At 40.7% G+C, this 20,172-nt stretch overlaps 1 protein-coding gene across 2 annotated transcripts in view; it reads right to left on the reverse strand.

Moving 5' to 3' along the window:
• Positions 1-4,225: 4,225 nt before the first annotated feature.
• syt12 (synaptotagmin XII) overlaps positions 4,226-20,172 on the reverse strand; it is a 217,164-nt gene continuing 201,217 nt past the window's right edge. For both annotated transcript variants that reach the window (XM_080190463.1, XM_080190462.1), the window contains exons 6-9: positions 18,332-18,547; positions 17,731-17,851; positions 14,846-14,979; positions 4,226-12,582 (exon numbers count right to left, since the gene is read on the reverse strand). In XM_080190463.1, the coding sequence (XP_080046589.1) occupies positions 12,409-12,582; positions 14,846-14,979; positions 17,731-17,851; positions 18,332-18,547 (645 nt within the window). In that variant the 3' untranslated portion in view covers positions 4,226-12,408. The remainder of the gene's footprint in view (positions 12,583-14,845; positions 14,980-17,730; positions 17,852-18,331; positions 18,548-20,172) is intronic.

The raw sequence follows: 20,172 nt of genomic DNA on the forward strand, positions 1-20,172 counted from the left end.
CTTCCCACCATACCAGGCAACATCCTGGTAAACCTCCTCTGCACCCTTTCCAATGCCTCCACATCTTTCTTATAATGCGGCGACCAGAACTGTACGCAATACTCCAAGTGCGGCCGCACCAGAGTTTTGTACAGTTGTAACATGACCTCACGGCTCCGAAATTCAATCCCTCTACCAATAAAAGCTAACACACCGTACGCCTTCTTAACAACCTTATCAACCTGGGTGCCAACTTTCAGGGAGCTATGCACATGTACACCGAGATCTCTCTGCTCGTCGACACTACTAAGAGTCCTTCCATTAGCCCTATATTCTGTACTCCTGTTATTTTTACCAAAGTGAGTCACCTCACACTTTTCCGTATTAAACTCCATCTGCCACCTCTCGGCCCAGCTCTGCAACTTATCTATGTCCCTCTGCAAACTGTAACATCCATCTTCACTGTCTACAACTCCTCCAACTTTGGTGTCATCAGCAAACTTACTAATCCATCCTTCTACACCTTCATCTACGTCATTTATAAAAATGACAAACAGCAGTGGCCCCAAAACAGATCCTTGAGGTACACCACTTGTAACTGAACTCCAGGTTGAATATTTCCCATCAACCACCAGCTAGCCAATTCCTGATCCAAACTGCTAAATCACCCTCAGTCCCATGCATCTGCATTTTCTGCAATAGCCTGCCATGGGGAACCTTATCAAACACTTTGCTAAAATACATATACACCACGTCAACTGCCTTACCCATATCCACCTCTTTGGTCACCTTTTCAAAAAACTTGATAAGGTTTGTGAGGCACGACCTACCCTTCACAAAACCGTGTTGACTATCCCTAATCAATTTATTTCCCTCTAGATGATTATAAACCCTATCCCTTATAATTCTTTCCAAAACTTTGCCCACAACAGAAGTAAGGCTCACTGGTCTATAATTCCCAGGATGGTCTCTACTCCCCTTCTTGAACAAGGGGACAACATTTGCTATTCTCCAGTCTTCCAACACTACACCTGAAGCCAATGATGACATGAAGATCAAAGCCAAAGGTTCTGCAATCTCCTCCCTAGCCTCCCAGAGAACCCTAGGGTAAATCCCATCCGGCCCAGGGGACTTATCTATTTTCACACTCTTAAGAATTGCCAACACCACCTCCTTATGTACCTCAATCCCTCTAGTCTACTACCTGGTATCGCGGTATTCTCCTCGACTATACTGACTTTTTCCTGTGTGAATACTAACGAAAAATACTCATTCAGTGCCTGTCCTATCTCTTCAGGCTTCACGCACAACTTCCCACTGCTGTCTCTGGCTCTAATCTTGCCCTAACCAATCTTTTATTCTTAACATACCTGTAGAAAGCTTTAGGATTTTCCTTGATCCTGTCTGCCAAAGTCTTCTCATGTCCTCTTCTAGCTCTTCTTAATTCTTTCTTCAGCTCCTTTCTGGCTAATTTATAACTCTCCAGTGCCCTAATTGAGCCTTCATGTCTCATCTTTACATAAGCCTCCTTCTTCCTCTTCACCAAAGATTCAACTTCCTTAGTACACCATGGTTCCCTCGCTCGACCACTTCCTCCCTGCCTGACAGGTACATATTTATCAAGGACTCGCAGTAGCTGCTCCTTGAATAAGCTCCACATTTCAGATGTTCCCAGCCCCTGCAATTTCCTACTCCACCCTATGTATCCTAAATCTCGCCTAATAGCCTCATAATTACCTTTCCCCCAGCTAGAACTTCTGCCCTTCGGTATATGCCTATCCCTTTCCATCACTAGGGTAAACGTAACCGAATTGTGGTCACTATCACCAAAGTGCTCACCTACCTTCAAGTCTAATACCTGGTCTGGTTCATTACCCAGTACCAAATCCAACGTAGCCTCACCTCTTGTTGGCCTATCTACATACTGTGTCATGAAACCTTCCTGCACACATTGGACAAAAACTGACCCCTCTAACGTGCTTGAACTATAGCTTTTCCAATCGATATTTGTAAAGTTAAAGGCCCCCATAACAACTACCCTGTTACTTTCGCACCTATCCAGGATCATCTTTGCAATCCTTTCCTCTACATCTCTGGAACTTTTTGGAGGCCTATAAAAAAACTCCCAACAGTGTGATCTCTCCTTTCCTGTTACTAATCTCAGCCCATACTACCTCAAGAGACAGGTCCACATCAAACGTCCTTTCTGCTACCGTAATACTGTCCTTGACTAACAATGCCACGCCTTCCCCTCTTCTACCACCTTCTCTGCTCTGACTGAAACATCTGATCCCTGGAACCTGCAACAACCATTCCTGTTCCTGCTCTATCCATTGTCTCTGTAATAGCCACAACATCGAAGTCCCAGGCACCAATCCAGGCTGCAAGTTCGTCCACCTTATTGGGTATGCTCCTCGCATTAAAGTATATGCACTTCAAACCACCCTCCTGCCTGCCAGGTCTTTTCATTGTATATAATTTTCTTTGCGATCTGCAGAATTAATGTTCATCTGCTTATACTAAAGCAGTCTTAGTTGCTCATGACTGGACCTATTATCATTTTGAATTGAGCATTCTTTTTCTATTTCAAAGTTGAGTTGCCATGCACCACACTTGGATGCTATTCTGCATAGCTTCATGTATCTGTTTGCAGATATTATACTTAGCTCTGTAGCATGTATCCACACATTCTTGTTTTCTTACCTAAATTCCCAATATCTATCTTTTAAGATCCTTTTTAGATCCTAATTTTAAAATATTTTGCATGTTGCCTTAGTTACCTGCTTCATTTTGTATTTCTAGTTAGATTTTCTATCCTGGAGTTTTATCTGGTTGTAAATCAATGTACGGTGATCCTTGCAGCTGAATTGCATCCAGTGCCAGTAGCACTGGATACAGTAAATCTGTATGCTCACCAGTGCTTTACTCTGACAGCATTCCGATAGCATTCCTCCTTTGCCCTTTTAGTCTGGGGCTTTACTTAGTCATTCTAATGTTTTATTTCTCATGGCAGGTGCTGTCATGTACTTGAAGACATTTTCAACATGAGAAACACCATTGTGCTATTTCTGCTGCACTTTACACAATAAATGGGATATCATTAAATCATCGTTGGTATTTTTAGCACATATATATTTCTTAAGATCGGCCACATTTCCCAATGTTTTCAATTTGTGTCATTGAGAAAGCTGAAGTAATAGCCCTCTGTTTGCAATACTATTTCAGTCATGGGAACTGTTACGGTGGCCACGAAGGGCATGGAAAATCATCAATAGATCTCCTTATGGACTCTGCAGAGTTTGAATTGAGTGAATAAGGGGTTGCCCGATGGGAAACGAGCACCAGGGGCTTAAAACTGGCTGCCTCAGCCTGTACCATTATTCTATAGGTCTCCGGGCTTGGGCTTGTGTGCTGTCAGCCATGAATGTCACTCTTTTCCGTTTTGTGAGTAAAACATTATGGTGATGGAAGATGGCGAGATTACAGAATCATAACTGGGCAGCATAATATGGGTGGTGGTTATTACTGCTGTCTCACAGTGCCAGGGCTTGACATTTGATTTCAGTTTGGGTGACAGTCTGTGTGGAGTTTGCACGTTCTCCCTGTGTCTGCGTTCCTCCGGGTGCTCCCACAATAGTACAAAGATGTGCAGATTAGCTAGATTGACTATGCTGAATTGTCCTTAGTGTCCAAATATGTGCAGGTTAGATGGATTAGCCACGGGGTGGGGGTGGGGGCTGGGTGGCGGGTCTGGGTGGGATGCTGTTTTGGATAGACGATGCCAATTCAATGGACCAAATGGACTCTTCCTGCACTGTAAGGATTATATGATTGTATAATCAGGTTAGGCCTTAGTTGCTCATGACTGGATCTATTATCAGTAAGCACGATCCTCTGTTTTACAACACCTAGTTAGCTTGTTACTCATTTTATAATGTTATTTGTCTGTTTGGGTCACATGGTCATATAATGCAACCTACAGGAATAGCTCCAACCAACGTTTAGGAGAAGGGTCGTCCTGTTGGGTTAGCTCAGTCATAAGAACCCCAAAGGCCACTGCTATCCTCTTGGTGGCAAAAATGTTAGCACAAATCCAAGGACAAAGTGGCAACATGTCAAAATAATATGAAGGTGCATTGTCTACAATACACACTAACAGCTTCAAATCACAACGGGGGTTATTTGTTTACAAAATTGCACACCAGCCGAAGAATTCACCACAGGTTTCTTTTTGAAAGATGCCATTTAATTGAAAAGAAAACTCACAGGTTTACATTCAGCAAAAGGTACAGGTAAATCAGTATATTTCATGCAGTGAGAATGGTTCTAATTTTGCTGTGGAAGGGAGAAAAAAGCTTTTATGGCAGTGCCTTGGGGGCTGGTTCTGGCATGTCAACGTCATTCAAGGCAAATGCCAAATAACTATTACATTTCACAGACCTGAAGATTCAAATCTTAGAAGCCCAGTTGTTTTGTTGGGTCTGAACCCTTCAAAGATTCTCCTTGTGCTGTTATCTCTAGTTCAATCTCTTATGTGCTAAGTCTATACTGAATACGTCACAGCTTTCCACATCTCATCGGTGACTCAAAAACACTTAGTTATTATCATCTGAGTTGAGCTACAAACATCATTGATGGGCCACTATGTTTAATAGGTTGGCAATACAGTTGGCCATCCTTCAAACCATAATTCTAGCCTCCATACTTATTTATTGTGTAGAGTTACACAAATAAGTTTATCCATTCCTGATAATATGTTTCTTATTTATATATAATGTATAAATCTTAATTATGTTACAAAATTGTGTGCTAATAAGCATGCGTAAAGGAGAAGCTAACATCCTACTGATAATCCTTGTGTATAAATTTTAATTCTAATGTTTGCATGCATAACAGAAGCAAGAGCAGCAGGAAATAGCAGCAGATTTTTCATCTAAATCTGTAAGCGCTATTTAGAGTCTTGCTCCTGGCTTAGAATGAGCCAATGGAAATTAGCAAAAATATTTTGTTCATGGTAAGACCCTATCAAAGGCTAACTGTGAGAAATTAAATGCAGCATGTATATCTTGACTGGTGCCAGGCATAGCTTAGTTCATTGAGGATCAGAAGGAGAAGGCTGTCCAGGAGCCATATGGGTATTGAGGAGGTATTTTATTTGTAAAACAAACTAGTGGATTGTCATATCAACTTCAAATACTTGGGAATACTGGGGATGGGGCTCAGATTCAGCATGGTGGGGTTTTTAAGGCTGCATGAAAACCTTCCATGACAGTCATTCATCTGCAGGTCAATAATATTTATGTGCAGTGTCCTTTCCAATATCCCATGAAGAAATTTAACTAGAAATTGTGCCTAGGTTTTCATCATCATTGATGCAGTTTCATGTCCAAAATGGCATCTGTGTATGTATGTGCACAGAAGTATGGGATGGGCTGTACCAATCATTATTTTGGTAAGGGCCAGGAGATGGCTTTCACCCACGCGAGAAGCAGGTGGGCTATTAACATAGACAAATAATTGTCTAATAGGGTCTGCTTTTGCTCCTTCTTGCAATCTTGGCTTGCACATGAGGTAGACACTAATTATCTCCAGGAAAGCCAACAGCATGGATAAAAGGTTAGTACTCATTTTAATCAAAACTACACCCTTATGCTGAGATGTCGGTTCTTGCTCCCAGTCCCCCTACTCCATCAACACCATTCCAATCACATTTTGAAGTCCAGCCAATCATACTGCAGATTCTCGTGATCTGACCCAAACATTTGCCCAAACATTGGCACAGGAAACCGTACAATTTCCTACCCCAGTTTTTCCAAGTATTAATGAGATAGCAGACTCATGAGCTCCTCAGAGCTTTCTCTCTGAGCACAAACTGTTGGCACCCTGCTGCCCCAACAACAGAAGCTGCTAAATTTCTAGACCATTGAATCATAGAACACGAGCGGACACCAGCTGGCCCACTATATTTATATCAACTCTTGAAGAGCTGTCCAATGAATCCGACTTTCTGGTTCATCCCCTTTTCAGAAATCATTTGCATTGTAGTTAAATAAAGTAACTCTAAGGCTGTTTTTGTATCAACATCTGCAGTGGACAGCAGCAACAATCAGATGAGGAAGTTATAATCTTGCCCTGTTGATGAGCTGAATCACCATGACCATATAGGATATCCATTCCAGTGCTTTCTGACAATACTGCAGGTTAACTAACTCAGAAGGGCTAATTTGTTCATCTACATCCAAGTTACATAGCAACTCCACCCTAATTTATACGTCAATATAAAAGCCTTGGGAATACTTCACTTTAGCAGCAATCAAACTTCATGAGGCTCTTGTGAGGCCTGGTTTTTCAAAGATATGGGCTGTGTAGTGTAAGCATTGCTGTTGACATTACATGGCATGGTGCAGATGTTACAAATCAAATGGGCAAAACAGGATTCTCATTTAGGATATTAAACAACACTTTAATGATTGCGCTGGTCAGTGGGAGTAAGGAGTAAAGGAGGGTGCCTAGTAGTCCTTTTCAATAGAAGGTTGATAGAATTATGCCAGTGCGATGTATGCTACCATGGACCTGAATGAAAAGCAACAGCAAACCATAGCAAGTTTGCTACTCGGGCACAGCAAACCAGTCACCTCAGTCAGGGACACAGTTGTTTCACTGAGCTCTGCATTTGGTCACTATGGTTTCCTACTGCACATGTTTGGAAGCAGAAGATTGTTAGTTGCTTAACTGGTTTAGAATCTATTTTTGGACAATTGATGGTCTCCTTTCTGCAGTGTAAGAAAGTAATAGGTTGCAAAGTTTGTTAAAAATAGGGTGATTTTCAGATGCATGTTAAATTTGAATCAATAATATGTATATGGGCAATGTGCTTTTCTATTGCATCTATCTGATTTTAGTCATGTGTTTATACATGTGCCTGTACATGTGGTCTACTGTTAAGTGCCTTCATACCTGAGGAAAGTGCAGGGTCAGCTAAATTGTGAGTAGCAGAGGGTTCCAAACACCCACTCCGCCACCCTCCCGCAGCTCCACTACTTTTAGCTTCTTTTGAGAGATCTGCCCCAGTGTCAGATATCTCACTATTGAGGGACTCGTTGTACACAGTTACTGTATCTATCTTTAAAAGAACAGAACTAACACTAACAAGCATTAATTAGACACTTTTGATATATACTCAATATGTAGAAGTTACAAAACAGAAACAGGCCATTCAGCTCAACTAGTCGAATCTGCCATTTGCAGTTACTTTGTTTCCATATTTGTTTCTTGCTTTATCCACCTATCCAATCTAATCTTGGATATTGATGATACTTCTCCGTGATGCCAGGGCTGAGGCTGATTCTTCATCACACCCATTGAATGCTGAATAATGGGCAGCTCTGAGTTCTCTGAATTTCTCCCTCATGCTTATCTATTAGTACTGAAATCAGCCACATTCCACCTATTCATAACCAGCAACTACTGTCAAGCAATGTGGAAGGTGATGGCCCAACATGGTCCTCATATTCTAACATTCTGCATCAAAAGGAGGCCTATGAAGGATTGTCATGTGAAATATCTCACGAAGGATAGTAAGCACATTAGATCTGCTTATCTTCATCAACTCATTGACTCTGTTAGTACTGTCATACTCTATTTCCAGTTGGAATCTCAAATCTGTACAGAGATTGTTCTTTTAGCTCTGATTACTGCTCCCTTCTGACTAAGCTCTGGATTCTGTTCTTGTGGAGAGAAGAAAAATGGACATCACCACCTAGAATTTCTGCAGGTTTCTTCCAGTCTCAGTGGAAAATTGTCAGAAACTCTGTAGAAATGGTGAAATTTTGGCAGGAGCTTGGAATCCCTCATAGAAAGGTGACTCCCTATGAGTGCACTTCATCTGGTACTGTGTTGGAATTACTGATAAACAATTATGCACTTAGGCATCCACATAGATTTTGTACACGTCACTTAGCAAATGGCATAAATCATGATTAATATCATAAAATTACGAGCAGCATGTTGGCACAGTGGTTAGCACTGCTGCCTCACAGCACCAGGGATATGGGTTCAATTCCCAGCTTGGGCCACCATCTATGTGGAGTCTGTATGTTCTCCCCGTGTCTGCATGGGTTTCCTCCGGGTGCTCTGGTTTTCTCTCAGTCCTAAAGACATGCTAGTTAGGTGCATTGGTCATGCTAAATTCTCCATCAGTGCACCTGAACAGGCACCAGTGTGTGGCGACTAGGGGATTTTCACAGTAACTTCATTGCAGTGTTAATGCAAGCCTACTTGCGACTAATAAATAAACTTGTAAACTTTTTTGTTTTGACCTCGCCTGAGTCCACCCATCCACAATAAAGGCAAACATTTATTCTCACATCATGCCATTTAACTATCTTTCAATGTGGCCAGTGATTCTGGCTCCCCGATCTTCACAGGAAGATTAGTCAATGGGAGATCACTCTTTACACTCTACAATCTCCCTCATTATTAATTGCATGAAATGCACAGTATTTTCTGAGGGATCCAACACTAGTTTTGCTGCTTATTCTGCACTGCCATTACAAATGAATGTGGTGGATTAAAATGGGATGAGATTCAGCACATGGAAATGAATTTCTCTCATGACTTTCATAAGTTTTTTTCGGCTTTTGAGAACATCTAATAAGCAACCACCATTTAACATCAGCTCCATATATGTCTTCTGCATCGTGAGTGGTAACTTGCATCTTTGAAATTCATTCATTTTTTATTATGTACAACTTCTTCATTTAAAATCTACAAAACAGCCACTTCATTTAATCTTCAAGCTCTTACTTTATGGAAATATTCTTACAAAATCATAATATTCTTTTCTATATCATAAAATGTTTTTTTGCAGGCTCTTCTTAGCTCCTCACAGTAATCAATCTCTATGTCCTTGAGGTATTCTTAAGGGTATACTACAGAAGGGCATTCAGTCCCCTTAAACATGTGCTGCTATTCAATTAGATTATGCCTGCCTTCAACCCCATTTAGCTCACCTTTGATCCTTATAACTCAATCTCCTCCGTTAGGGACATTTTAATGCTCCCAGTCTTGGAAGTTTCAATTTGCCCAGCTTCCAAAGCCTTTTCAGAGTGTGACTGATAGATTTTCACTGTTCTCCATATGAAAGAATGCAGCCTGGTATCATGAACTGCTTAGCTCCAATTTTATTGCTGTGGCCCTTGTTCTGGATTTCTCTTAGTGGAGAAGATAGCTGTACTATATTGAATCCTTTTATAACTATTAAATCCTGTTGTAACATTTCTTCAAAAAGAGCAAAATAATGTACCTTGGGTTCAGTTGCCAGATTGTTTTAAAAGTAATTCCCGTGCAGTTTAATTGTACTTCTGTGTCAAGCGTCCATCCTCATTTAATGATTGGATTAGAAAATAACACTTTATTTGAGGTTTTTGGTCAATATTGTTATAACTAAGAATTTGCAAGTAAGTGCATCTTTCATCCAGGTCAGTCCATTCATAGCCAATCATGTAATGTAGGAATGATGTTTACCAAATTGCACATATCAATGTCCCACAAACAGCAATGGGATGAATGGCTAGATGTTGGCTGAAAGGTAATTACTGTGCTCCTGACCATTTCTTATCTTACAAATCATAGAGAAATCATACAGTGCAGAAAGACGCCATTTGACCCATCGACTCTGCACTGACTGCAATTTTACCCAGGCCCTATCCCCATAACCACTTGCATTTACCCTAGCTAGTTCCCCTGACACTAAGGGGCAATTTAGCATCACCTATCCACCTAATCCACACAGCTTTGGACTGTGGGAGAAAACCAGAGCACCTGGAGGAGACCCACGCAGACACGGGGGCAGTGCTAACCATTATACCACCGTGCCTCTTCTGTTAACATTACCATGTGATCTTTTTACATCCAGCTGCGAAGGCAAAGGTGGGCTTATTTCAACTTATCATCTGAAAGGTCGTGCTTCCAAACATCTGGCAGTGCATAAGTACTACAACGGAATATTTGCCGAGTTCACGTGCTCAAATCTCTGGATGGGGCTTGAACTTATGATTTCCATGATATAGGGATAACAGTTATATTTGTAAACAGGATCTAGCCTAGAGAGGAAAAATAAAGGCTTTTTCTCTTTTATAAAGAATAGCTGACCTAGTTTGTTGGAAAAACAGCTACCACTGACCTCGAAGGCTGAGCGCTTCAATCCAATCTTCCACCAGACGATTAGATTTGCCCCTCCTGATTGCCCAAAAATGTCTATGTGCCATTAGTTTGAGAAACTCACTCACCCAATGGTAAAGAAAACTCTCCTCAGTAAAGTGCTGGCGCTAATGGCTTAATGGAGCACACAAAATCAATCTCTAGATAAAAGAGGAGTGCAAAATGGAAACACCGACAGAATGAAAATCTGCTGAGCTGTCCTTGGGTATGATCTTTAAAATCCCAATCCTTTCATCATTGAATGAAGCTTGGAGATATATTTAGTTCCCCTATAATCATTCTTAAAGAGAGCAGAAGTTCACACAAAGTTAGTGAAGTGAAGCTGGTGATCTCCAAGTTTCTTTTGGTTAAGAGATACTTGTAAATCACTTGTTTAATGGCAAACAGCAGCAACCCTAGCAGCCACTATTTCTTTGCAGTGAATATAAGGTGATAATACAGTTGTGCAAAATTGATCACTGATGAATACTATATGGTAATATTTAAAATACTGTTAAATTAACCAAGCAGTGGCTATAGAACAGTGCTTTCAACATTTTTTTGAGTTTTGTTGCTATCCTGTCCTACATGTAACAATCACACTCAATGGCCGGAATTCTCCGGCCGTTCACACCCCACCACCGCTGCCAGCGAGGATGGAGAAGCTCAGTCAAATCTCCGTTCACTGCAGTGGGATTGGAGAATCCCAGCTGTGGGTATGGTCTAATGTTTCACAGGAAAGGGCCATTATACCGCTATTAATTCAATATTTTCACAGCACTGAACCAAGATATTTGAGGTTGTCTGCTATTAATATATTTTGTTTATTATTGCTTAAATTTATTTTAATTCATTACCAAATGCTCATTATTGTTCAAGGCAACAAGTATAAAGTATGTTGCATTCCAACACAGGGAATTTGCAGCAAGCATGGTGCGAACAAAAAGTTTATACCTATCATGGTGCTTGGCTGGATCTTGCTTTCCTACAGCAGAGGATACTGCCAGATCTCTAGGGAGGGCTCTGAAATTTTGATGGGGAAGCCTTTGTCTTCCCATACTATGAAATATGTTATTTTTAGTATATATTTAAAAATAAGTTAAATTTCTCTCTTGTTCACTGTAGGAGGCCAGACAGTCAGTAATAGGTGTTCACACCAGACAAAAATGACCTCAAATAGAATCTCATGAGGAAAACTCTAAACAGGTGATCCATTCCTTCCATGTGAGTTGCTAAAAGCAGGAAAAGTGGAGTTAGCAGAAAGAGAAGATTGGCCATTGGCACAGACTAGAAAGAGTACCAGTTTTTCCTACATTTTGTGGTAAAGCAATCACATTTTGAAATCACAGTATGTCTTCACCTCTTTGAAAAACATTCTCATAAGTTGCACATTCAACAGAAATGTCTGAAGGAAAGATCTGGAATTACATATAAAATATGTCTGACCTAATCAGCACAATCTAACGGTTAATTCAAATATATTTGTACCGGTACCTGTATACTTACACACTGCAAACCAATTCAAAACCACACAAACCTCTTATGCGACCCAACAAACTATTACTATTCCATTCATGATATTAGCAGTGAGCTTTGTCCTCTTACAAATTGGACAAAATACCTTAATAAAATGTCAGAATATGCACATGATTTTTCCCCATGTGTCATGTAGATTCTGTTGTTTTGCATTTCCCATACGTTCAAGATCCCTGCTTAACCTACGCAGTCTGGTCATTGCAATGCATCGGTCATTACTTGCAACTCTTTCCTTCTCTTAGAGCTTAAATATTTTGAAAAGAAAACAACATTTTTCGGAAGGACTTAGTCCAATGTCAGTATGTGGGACTGTTTTTTTTCCTGTAGATTTGGGGCTAACATAACTGTGCTTTCTGGACAGGTAACAGCATCAGGTGAATTACCATTTTGTTATCTTTGACCATTCTTTCTCAGTATATGTACCATTCAGATATGAAGCATTCAATAGAATGAATGCATCACAGCAGCAGCTCTTGTTCTAGATGCATTCATTTGTTAACTGGTCCTTCTACTATCCTGTTACACATTTTATGGATCCTGGATCCAGTACCAGGCTGATGCAAGTGAGTCAGTAAAGTATAGGGAAAAATAGTGTCTCCAATTTGAATTTCCCAAAGCACCAGCAATAATGTGTAAGAATTAAGTCACCATGCAAAATATTTACACAAGTGCCAAGAACATTGTTCCCTTGCTTCATTTCTTCCGGAGTGCGTGCCACATGGAGACGGGTTTCCTTAATGTTGCCAGCATCTGATTCCAGTGAGTGACACCCATTCCACTGCTCTCAGGACCAATGATGACATGTCCTATGTTCTCAGTTCTTCCATCTTCACTGCATTCAGCCACTGTTATTCTCAGCGACAATTCCTGTGCAACAAGGAAAGCAAGAGATATTCAAACTCTCAAGAGGGAACTGTGAATTGCAGTATCCAGTTAAAATATTTTTCACAATTCAAAGACATCTTCCATTAAAGGAGAGATGTGTGTAATGGATACTATCCTTGCCATTCATTAGGAGGTGCATCAGTGTTACCATGATTTATCATAGAACCACAGAATCCTATAGTGTGGAAGGAGGTCATTCGACCATCGAGTCTTCGTTGACAGTAATTTGGCCTGTAACACCACCTATTTACCTTGCTAGTTCTTCTGACATTAAGGGGCAATTTAGTATGGCCACATAACCTGCATATTTGTGGACTGTGGAAGGAAACTGGAGAACCTGGAGGAGACTCACGCAGACACAGGGAGAACATGTAAATTCCTCACAGACAGTCACCCAAGTCTGGAACTGAACCTGGGTCCCTTGAGCTGTGAGGCAGCAGTACTAACCACTGTGCCATTGTGTCATCCTACCTGCTCTAATTGAAAGATGGTTAAAACCAACCTTTGCTGCTGCAATCCCGACTAATCATTAAAATATGATTGCTTTGGGTTGCTTTTGCCATTTAGTTCCTGTACTGTCTGAAAGAGGCACCAGCGGAAAAATGAGTCTAACAACAATGAGAGTCATTGCAGAGACCTGCAACAACACCAGATGCCCATTGGGATTCTCATTGAGGATAAAATCCAATCTTGTCCATTAGTAAATACTGTACAGTGGATCAATAAGATGGAAAGAATTGCTCAAAATCAACAGTACACATAATAAGTGATCCCCCTAAATGACATTTATACCAGAAAATATTATTTACCTTATATAGGTGGTTATCTGAGTTATGCATGGATGTTTGTAATGATTATTTTAATACTTCAGTGTTAATCAATGCTCAGCACCGGAGCAAGTTACGTTGACTGAAGGTATGAGAAATTTTGTCTGTGCCTCACTGCTATATAAGTAAGTTTAGGGATTTCACTGCAGCACAATAGTGGACTCTCACCCTATATTGCACTGTGCATCGAGACTTAGCATGACCAGATTTTCAAAAGTTAATATGTAGACACATTTGATGTCTTGCCTTCCCATGGCTTTTCAATGACTGATGGACTCGAAACATTAACTCTGTTTCTCTCTCTACAGACGCTGCCAGAGCTGCTGAGTTTTTCTAGCATTTTCCATTTTTATTTCAGATTTCCAATATCTGCAGTGTTTTGCTTTTATTTTTATTATTAAGATGATTGACATGTTGAGTGACTAATGGCAGGAGTCAGGGGAAGGGGTTGGGGGGGTCATGTGATGACATTTCCCAAAACATGGCCAGCTAGAGTTGGCAGTCCTATTCTGCAGAAGGAGTTATCAGCAATGGACCATCAGTGCCAGGAGTGTACTGACCTTGGTGGCATCAAGGATCAAGGGAGTGGTGGGATGGGAGTGGGAACACAGGCCTGCCACATGCAATGCAATCTAATGAGAGCTTAGAGAGAGAAGGATGGAATTTCACACAGATTTTCTCTTCCCAGGCCCAGTTCATATTTGACAAAAAGGGGAAAGATGAACTATTTTTAGGTATTTCTCAGGCGAGCAGAACACTTAATGAAAAACCAGGACTGTCCCTCCACAACTGGGACTTCAGTCACCTGATCAAAACTCCAAACAGTGTGCCACGTGTTTCCATCAACAACAGCATTAATTTATGTGATAAAGTTATTTATATACATATTTCCAAGCTTCAAATCCCTGTTGCAATGGCCTAGAAAAGGAATGCTTCTCTTGACACCCAATATAAGCAACCACATTTGCCGTCTCTGAAAGGTAACAGACCACACTGGCTGCAATTTCTACAACTATCATTATAAATCAGTTTAATTCAACTTTTTTTTATGTCGTCGCCTATATATAATGAAATAGAAATTCACCTATATTGACTCTGTTGCAAGACAATGATGATACAGTAGCTTGTGGTGTGAAATATTAGCAGTGTCGGCTATATAATAAAAGCAAGGGAGATTGAAGTGCCGACATCAATCAGCTTTGCGCTACCAGTTATTTATGCTGAATGACACTTACAAGAACCCTATATTTTGCCAATGAGCAGCAAGGATAATCTTGTCTTTGGATGCCTCAGTGGCTCCAGTCCAATTTGGGACAAAAGGCAAACACCTTTTGTCAACTGTTACATGCTCAGTTTAAATACTGAACTCTATGAAGATTCTGGAGGGTAAAAGTGTCAACAGAATGTTGGATTCTTACCTGCAGAACAATCGCAGGGACTGAAAATATCATGGCTTCATTGAAAACAGGATTAGGATCATCTCTCTTCACTGCTGTTTTTTTCTTACTTATTTTCCTCGTATCTTGAAGGAGGTAAACCTTCACAAATGGATCTGTGCCAAGTCATGAAGAATACAGAGCAGGAGACGTTTATATGAAAATTAAAATCCATCCATCACTTGCTCTCAGTAGCATATTTGTATGATATACACGATAGGCTGATCTGTTGGATATTACTAAGGTGGAGGAAAATTTTTTTTTCTCCAATAGTAACATTATTGTGAATTTGTTCACGATCCTCCATTGGATAATAGCAGAACTGGTTTCTGGAACCTTTCAATTTATATAAAATCCTGCCAGCCTAATTATATATCTTTTTGATAATATATTAATTTAGTTCCAAAGCTGTGTCCTAACTTTTGTTTTGACTGAATGTGTCATATACCTAAACAGTATGAAATGTTGCACTTAGTTACAAAAACTAAATTAATTCATTTCAAAAACCCTTTGTTGAAACTATTCATTACGAAGTGGGAACCATGTTAAAAGATGCAAAGCTAACTTAGTGAAAGCTGCTCAAATTAACTGATTAAAACATCTATCAATGGGACTACTAATGCCGCAGACAGTGGATACTGACAGGATGAACCTACACTTATGCACAGTGAATACAAACAGGATCAGCCCACACTAACCATTGAACACTCTCAGGATCAGCCCACACATTGAATACTCCGAGGATCAACATTACATTCAGTGAGTACTAGTAAGATCACACTCCATACATTAAATACCAGCGTGATAAAACTACATCAAATGCAGCATTGACGAATTGCCAATGAATTAAACAGTCTCACTTTACAGGAATTTCAGTGCTAGTTTGCACTTCCCAAGAGTTAGATGGTTTAATTAGACAGAATTTTGCTGGGAATGGGAAGACCCACTGCAAAGGCCAAAAGGGCACAGTGACCCTGTTTTAGCTGGCAGCAGGACCACTATATGGTGCCAGTCATATAGTTGCCACTAATTATATGACTGGCACCAGGGCTACTGTCCAATTATGTATGGCAACCCAGCACCCCTTCCACCCCACACCCCTCCCTAGAGCTGTCGACCCAAGCAGAGATCTAACAGCTTCAGTTGTGTCATCGCTAGTGATGGCCAGTGCTGAAGGTTCAGCTGCAGAGTGAGAGCATCTCAATGGTGAGCCTCAAGTGTTTGCCAGGGGACACTGTGGCCAGGGCAGATTCCAGCAATTGGAATGGGAAAGGCTGGGGTTTGCTAAACACTAGCAGCAACCATATCATGAGTGCAGCCACTGCCACCAAGTGGCCCCTCCGTGGCTGTGAGGCCACCAGGTTTCACCTTGGCAGTCTACCCACATAGTGGTGGGTACTCCTGATGTGAGCAAAATACCTGGTAAGGTGCAAAGTTGAACTTAATTGGCTGCTTAAGTGGCTCAGTTGGCCTCCCAGTGGGCAAGCAAGCTCCTAACACAGGAAGATATTGGGCCCTCGACGGACACCTGCTGCCACCATTTTGTCAGCCATCCTACCTCTCGCCCCATCCAAAACTCTGTAAAATTCAGCCCATTGTATTAGCATTGCCAAATTGCCCTGTGGTTGATAGGTATTAGTGGATGGTTGTTTGTGCCTATTTTTCGAGTTACACTTAAAAGCATGGCACCTACAATGGAAAAACAGATAAACTGAAGCTGCTGGTTCAAAGCTGCTCTGAGCTTTTCTGGTGCCTGGATTACAGTGGCAAACTGAAGATGATAATGAGCACTTTGCACTCACATCACTGAAAAGCACTTTAACCTGCAGCTAATGTATAAAAATTGACTGGAAGAAATAGTAAAACTAGTAGGCTTACCATTTTACAGTTCCTTCCTTAGCATCCAAAGTGCTGAAAAGTGTTTTTATAATAAATTTAGATGAAGGTCACATTATTCTTTCTAGATTCTACACTTGCATGAAAGTACAGTCTCCTGATTTTCTTGTTTGGGCTGCGTCTCTGCAGATGATTAATTCACCCACTTACCTTTTTCTTTCACTATCACCTCGATAGAATATGCATCTAACTTCTGAGAAGAGAGATGCAAAAACATCATCCATGTTAAAATCTATCTGCTGCCATTATCCTACCCACCAGCTATTCTTGTCACCTCACCATATTACCTGAAGCAATCTGTAGATTTGCAGTATGTGAACAATTCTAAGCCACATTATTTATTCAGGTAATTATTAGTCAACCAGAACAATTTTCAATCTAGTTAACTAATTTAGTTACTAAATCTATGAGGCTTGATATCCTGTGTACCTGGTCTTTGTGTAAGAGGAATGACGTTCTCGTCATTGGAATTGACAAAATGATACACACAATGTGAAGGGTTTGTGTGGCACAGTGGTTAGAACTGCTGCCTCACCGCGCCAGAGACCTGGGTTCAATTCCAGCCTTGGATGACTGTATGGAGTTTGCATGTTCTCCCCATGCCTGTGTGGGTTTCCTCCAGGTGCCCTGGTTTCCTCCAAGGATGTGCAGGTTAGATGGATTAGCATGCTAAATTACCCCTTAGTGTTCAAAGATTGGTAGGTTAGTGGGATTAGTGCGGTAAATGTGTGGGGCTATAGGGATAGGGCAGAGAGTAGACCTAGATAAAATGCTCTGCTGGACAGATGGGCTGAATGGCCTCTTTCTACACTGTAGAGATTCTATTCTAAGGAAGTAATAACTGCTGGATTTTGATCATCTACCAACAATTCAAATGAATTTATGAAGCATCAAGTACTGCGTTGAACACGGCTGGACTTTTCAAACATTTTCCCTTCTAACTAGTTCACTTCACTGGCTGCTTCGCTTACCAGATGTGGTCTTTCCATTGTTCCAGATTAGATTCTTGGCTTTGACGACCACCACTGTCAGCCTCTCTGCTGTAGGCAGGTAACTGAGAGAGAGAAGGATTTCTCCAACCGTGTCTGTTGCCTGTCAGACAGAAATAAAAGACAATTGCAGACAGAGCTGTGCTGATTGACAAGTGCTGTTAATTACATTTTTTGCCCAATAGTTAGTCAGTCGACTTCACCGTAGCCATCACGTTGACAATGACTATATCTCAGCCTCCATAACTACAAAATAGTTACACCCCCTCACCATCAGATAATTATCTTGCAGTCCTTCCAGCTACGATTTGTATGTTTAACTCACAATCAAGATGTTATACGTCAATGTACTTAAGTCTTATTGCAATCTTAATCATTATTATATACTTCACGTAGAATGATTCTAGCTATAAACTTGGGGCATTTTCAACTTATATTACATTGTTAAAAGGACCAGAGCAGGTTAAGAATTATGAATGAAACCTCTGGACCCTTTTTAAGAAACTCACGCTGCAATGTCAGAAATGGTTTGCACTGAGTAACTGGCCTTTGCTGCATTTTCCCTCTTTTATGCTTCCCTCACCTTATTGACATCCTGTAAATAGAGCCAAGCATTGAAGGCACGGCAGCTGAGATCCAGATCTGACAGCTTCAAGTCTGCCAAACCGGTGCTGATGTTTCTGTCATCTTCGTCGATTCCGAATACAGAAAACCGCAGACTGTTCTCCTCAAGAGCGGAAGGATCCAGTGGGATGGAGAATCTCTCATCGAAGAACACAGAGAATGCATTCCTCTGAATCTACACAAAAGAAAGGATTTGGTTTGAAATAATCTACAATTTGGGTCATAACCATAGTGAATTGGAGGATTTGGGAACATCCTGACTCAGTTCCAGATCATCCAAAAGCATTCATACACTCGCTGCAAAAGAAATCTATGACCTATGCCAATATTGTTCCACTGTGTTGCTACATCTAGGTGCCAGCTTTCAGGAATGAACATACCTTTTAACCAAACCCTATCTTCATTGCCTCAATTTGACCCTTCTTAGCCTTCCAAGAGTATAAATTGGACTCTTTGTCGCAAAACAAACTTTTACGGTGAAACCAATTAGCTGTTCCTTGATGCATAATCTTACAGTTAGTGCCAGGACTAAAATCTCTTTTCATTCAGATGCAAGATACTATCTTTCTAATCTGTCATCTTTCTGTGTTGAATTAGCAATCTCAGAGAGTTGCAACTAACACATTTAAAATTATAATAGTATTGGAACATGATCATGACAGTACCATCAGTTTATTAGGGCACAGTAAATACCCCAACAACAATTGCAATAGCATAACTATCTGTAGTGTTAACTGTTCTATTACAATATATATCCTGTTTTAATCACTAAAGTGGAGCTTGTTCAAGGAACAAATACTGCATGTCCTTGATAGATATGTCCCTGTCAGGTAGGGAGGAGATGGTGGAGTGAGGAAACCATTGTGAGGTTCACAAAAGAAGTTGAATGTCTAGTCAAGAGGAAAAAGGATGCATATGTAAAGATGAGAAAACAAGGTTCAGTTGGGTCGCTTGAGGGTTACAAGTTAGCAAGGAATGAGCTACAAAAAAAGGCTTAGGAGAGCTAGGAGGAAGCATGAGAAGTCTTTAATGGGTTGGATAAAGGAAAACCCCAAGGCTTTTTACTCTTACGGGAGAAATAAAAGAATGACCAGGGTGCGGTTAGGGCTGGTCAAGGATAGTAGTGGGAATTTGTGCATGGAGTCAGAAGAGATAGGAGAGGCGATGAATGAATACTTTTCTTCAGTGTTTACCAAGAAGAGGGGCCATGTTTTTGAGGATGAATGTGTGATACAGGCTGATAGACTGGAGGAGGTAGATATTCTGAAGGAAGATGTATTAGCAATTTTGAAAAACCAAAGGGTCAATAAGTCCTCTGGGCCAGATGGGATATATCTTAGGATTCTTTGGGATGCAGGGGATGAGACTGCAGATCCTTTGGCTTTGATCTTTGGGTCCTCACTAACCACAGGGATAGTGCCAGAGGACTGGAAAATGGCAAATGTTGTTCCTTTGTTCAAGAAAGGAAACAGGAATGACCCTGGTAATTGTACGCTGGTTAGTCTTACTTCGGTGGTTGGTAAGTTAATGAAAAAGGTCCTGAGAGATAGGATTTATGACCATTTGGAAAGATGCAACTTAATCAGGGATAGCATGGATTTGTGAAGAGTAAGTCTTGCCCCACAAATTTGATTGAATTCTTTGAGGAGGTAACTAAGTGTGTAGATGAAGGTAGAGCAGTTGATGTTGTATACATGGATTTTAGTAAGGCATTTGATAAGGTTCCCCATGGTAGGCTCATGAAGAAAGTAAGGAGGTGTGGAATAGAAGGAAATTTGGCCGATTGGTTAAGTAACTGGC

This window comes from Carcharhinus amblyrhynchos, chromosome 6, assembly GCF_965287045.1.
Source record: "Carcharhinus amblyrhynchos chromosome 6, sCarAmb.v2.hapA, whole genome shotgun sequence".
Taxonomy (NCBI): Eukaryota; Metazoa; Chordata; class Chondrichthyes; order Carcharhiniformes; family Carcharhinidae; genus Carcharhinus; species Carcharhinus amblyrhynchos.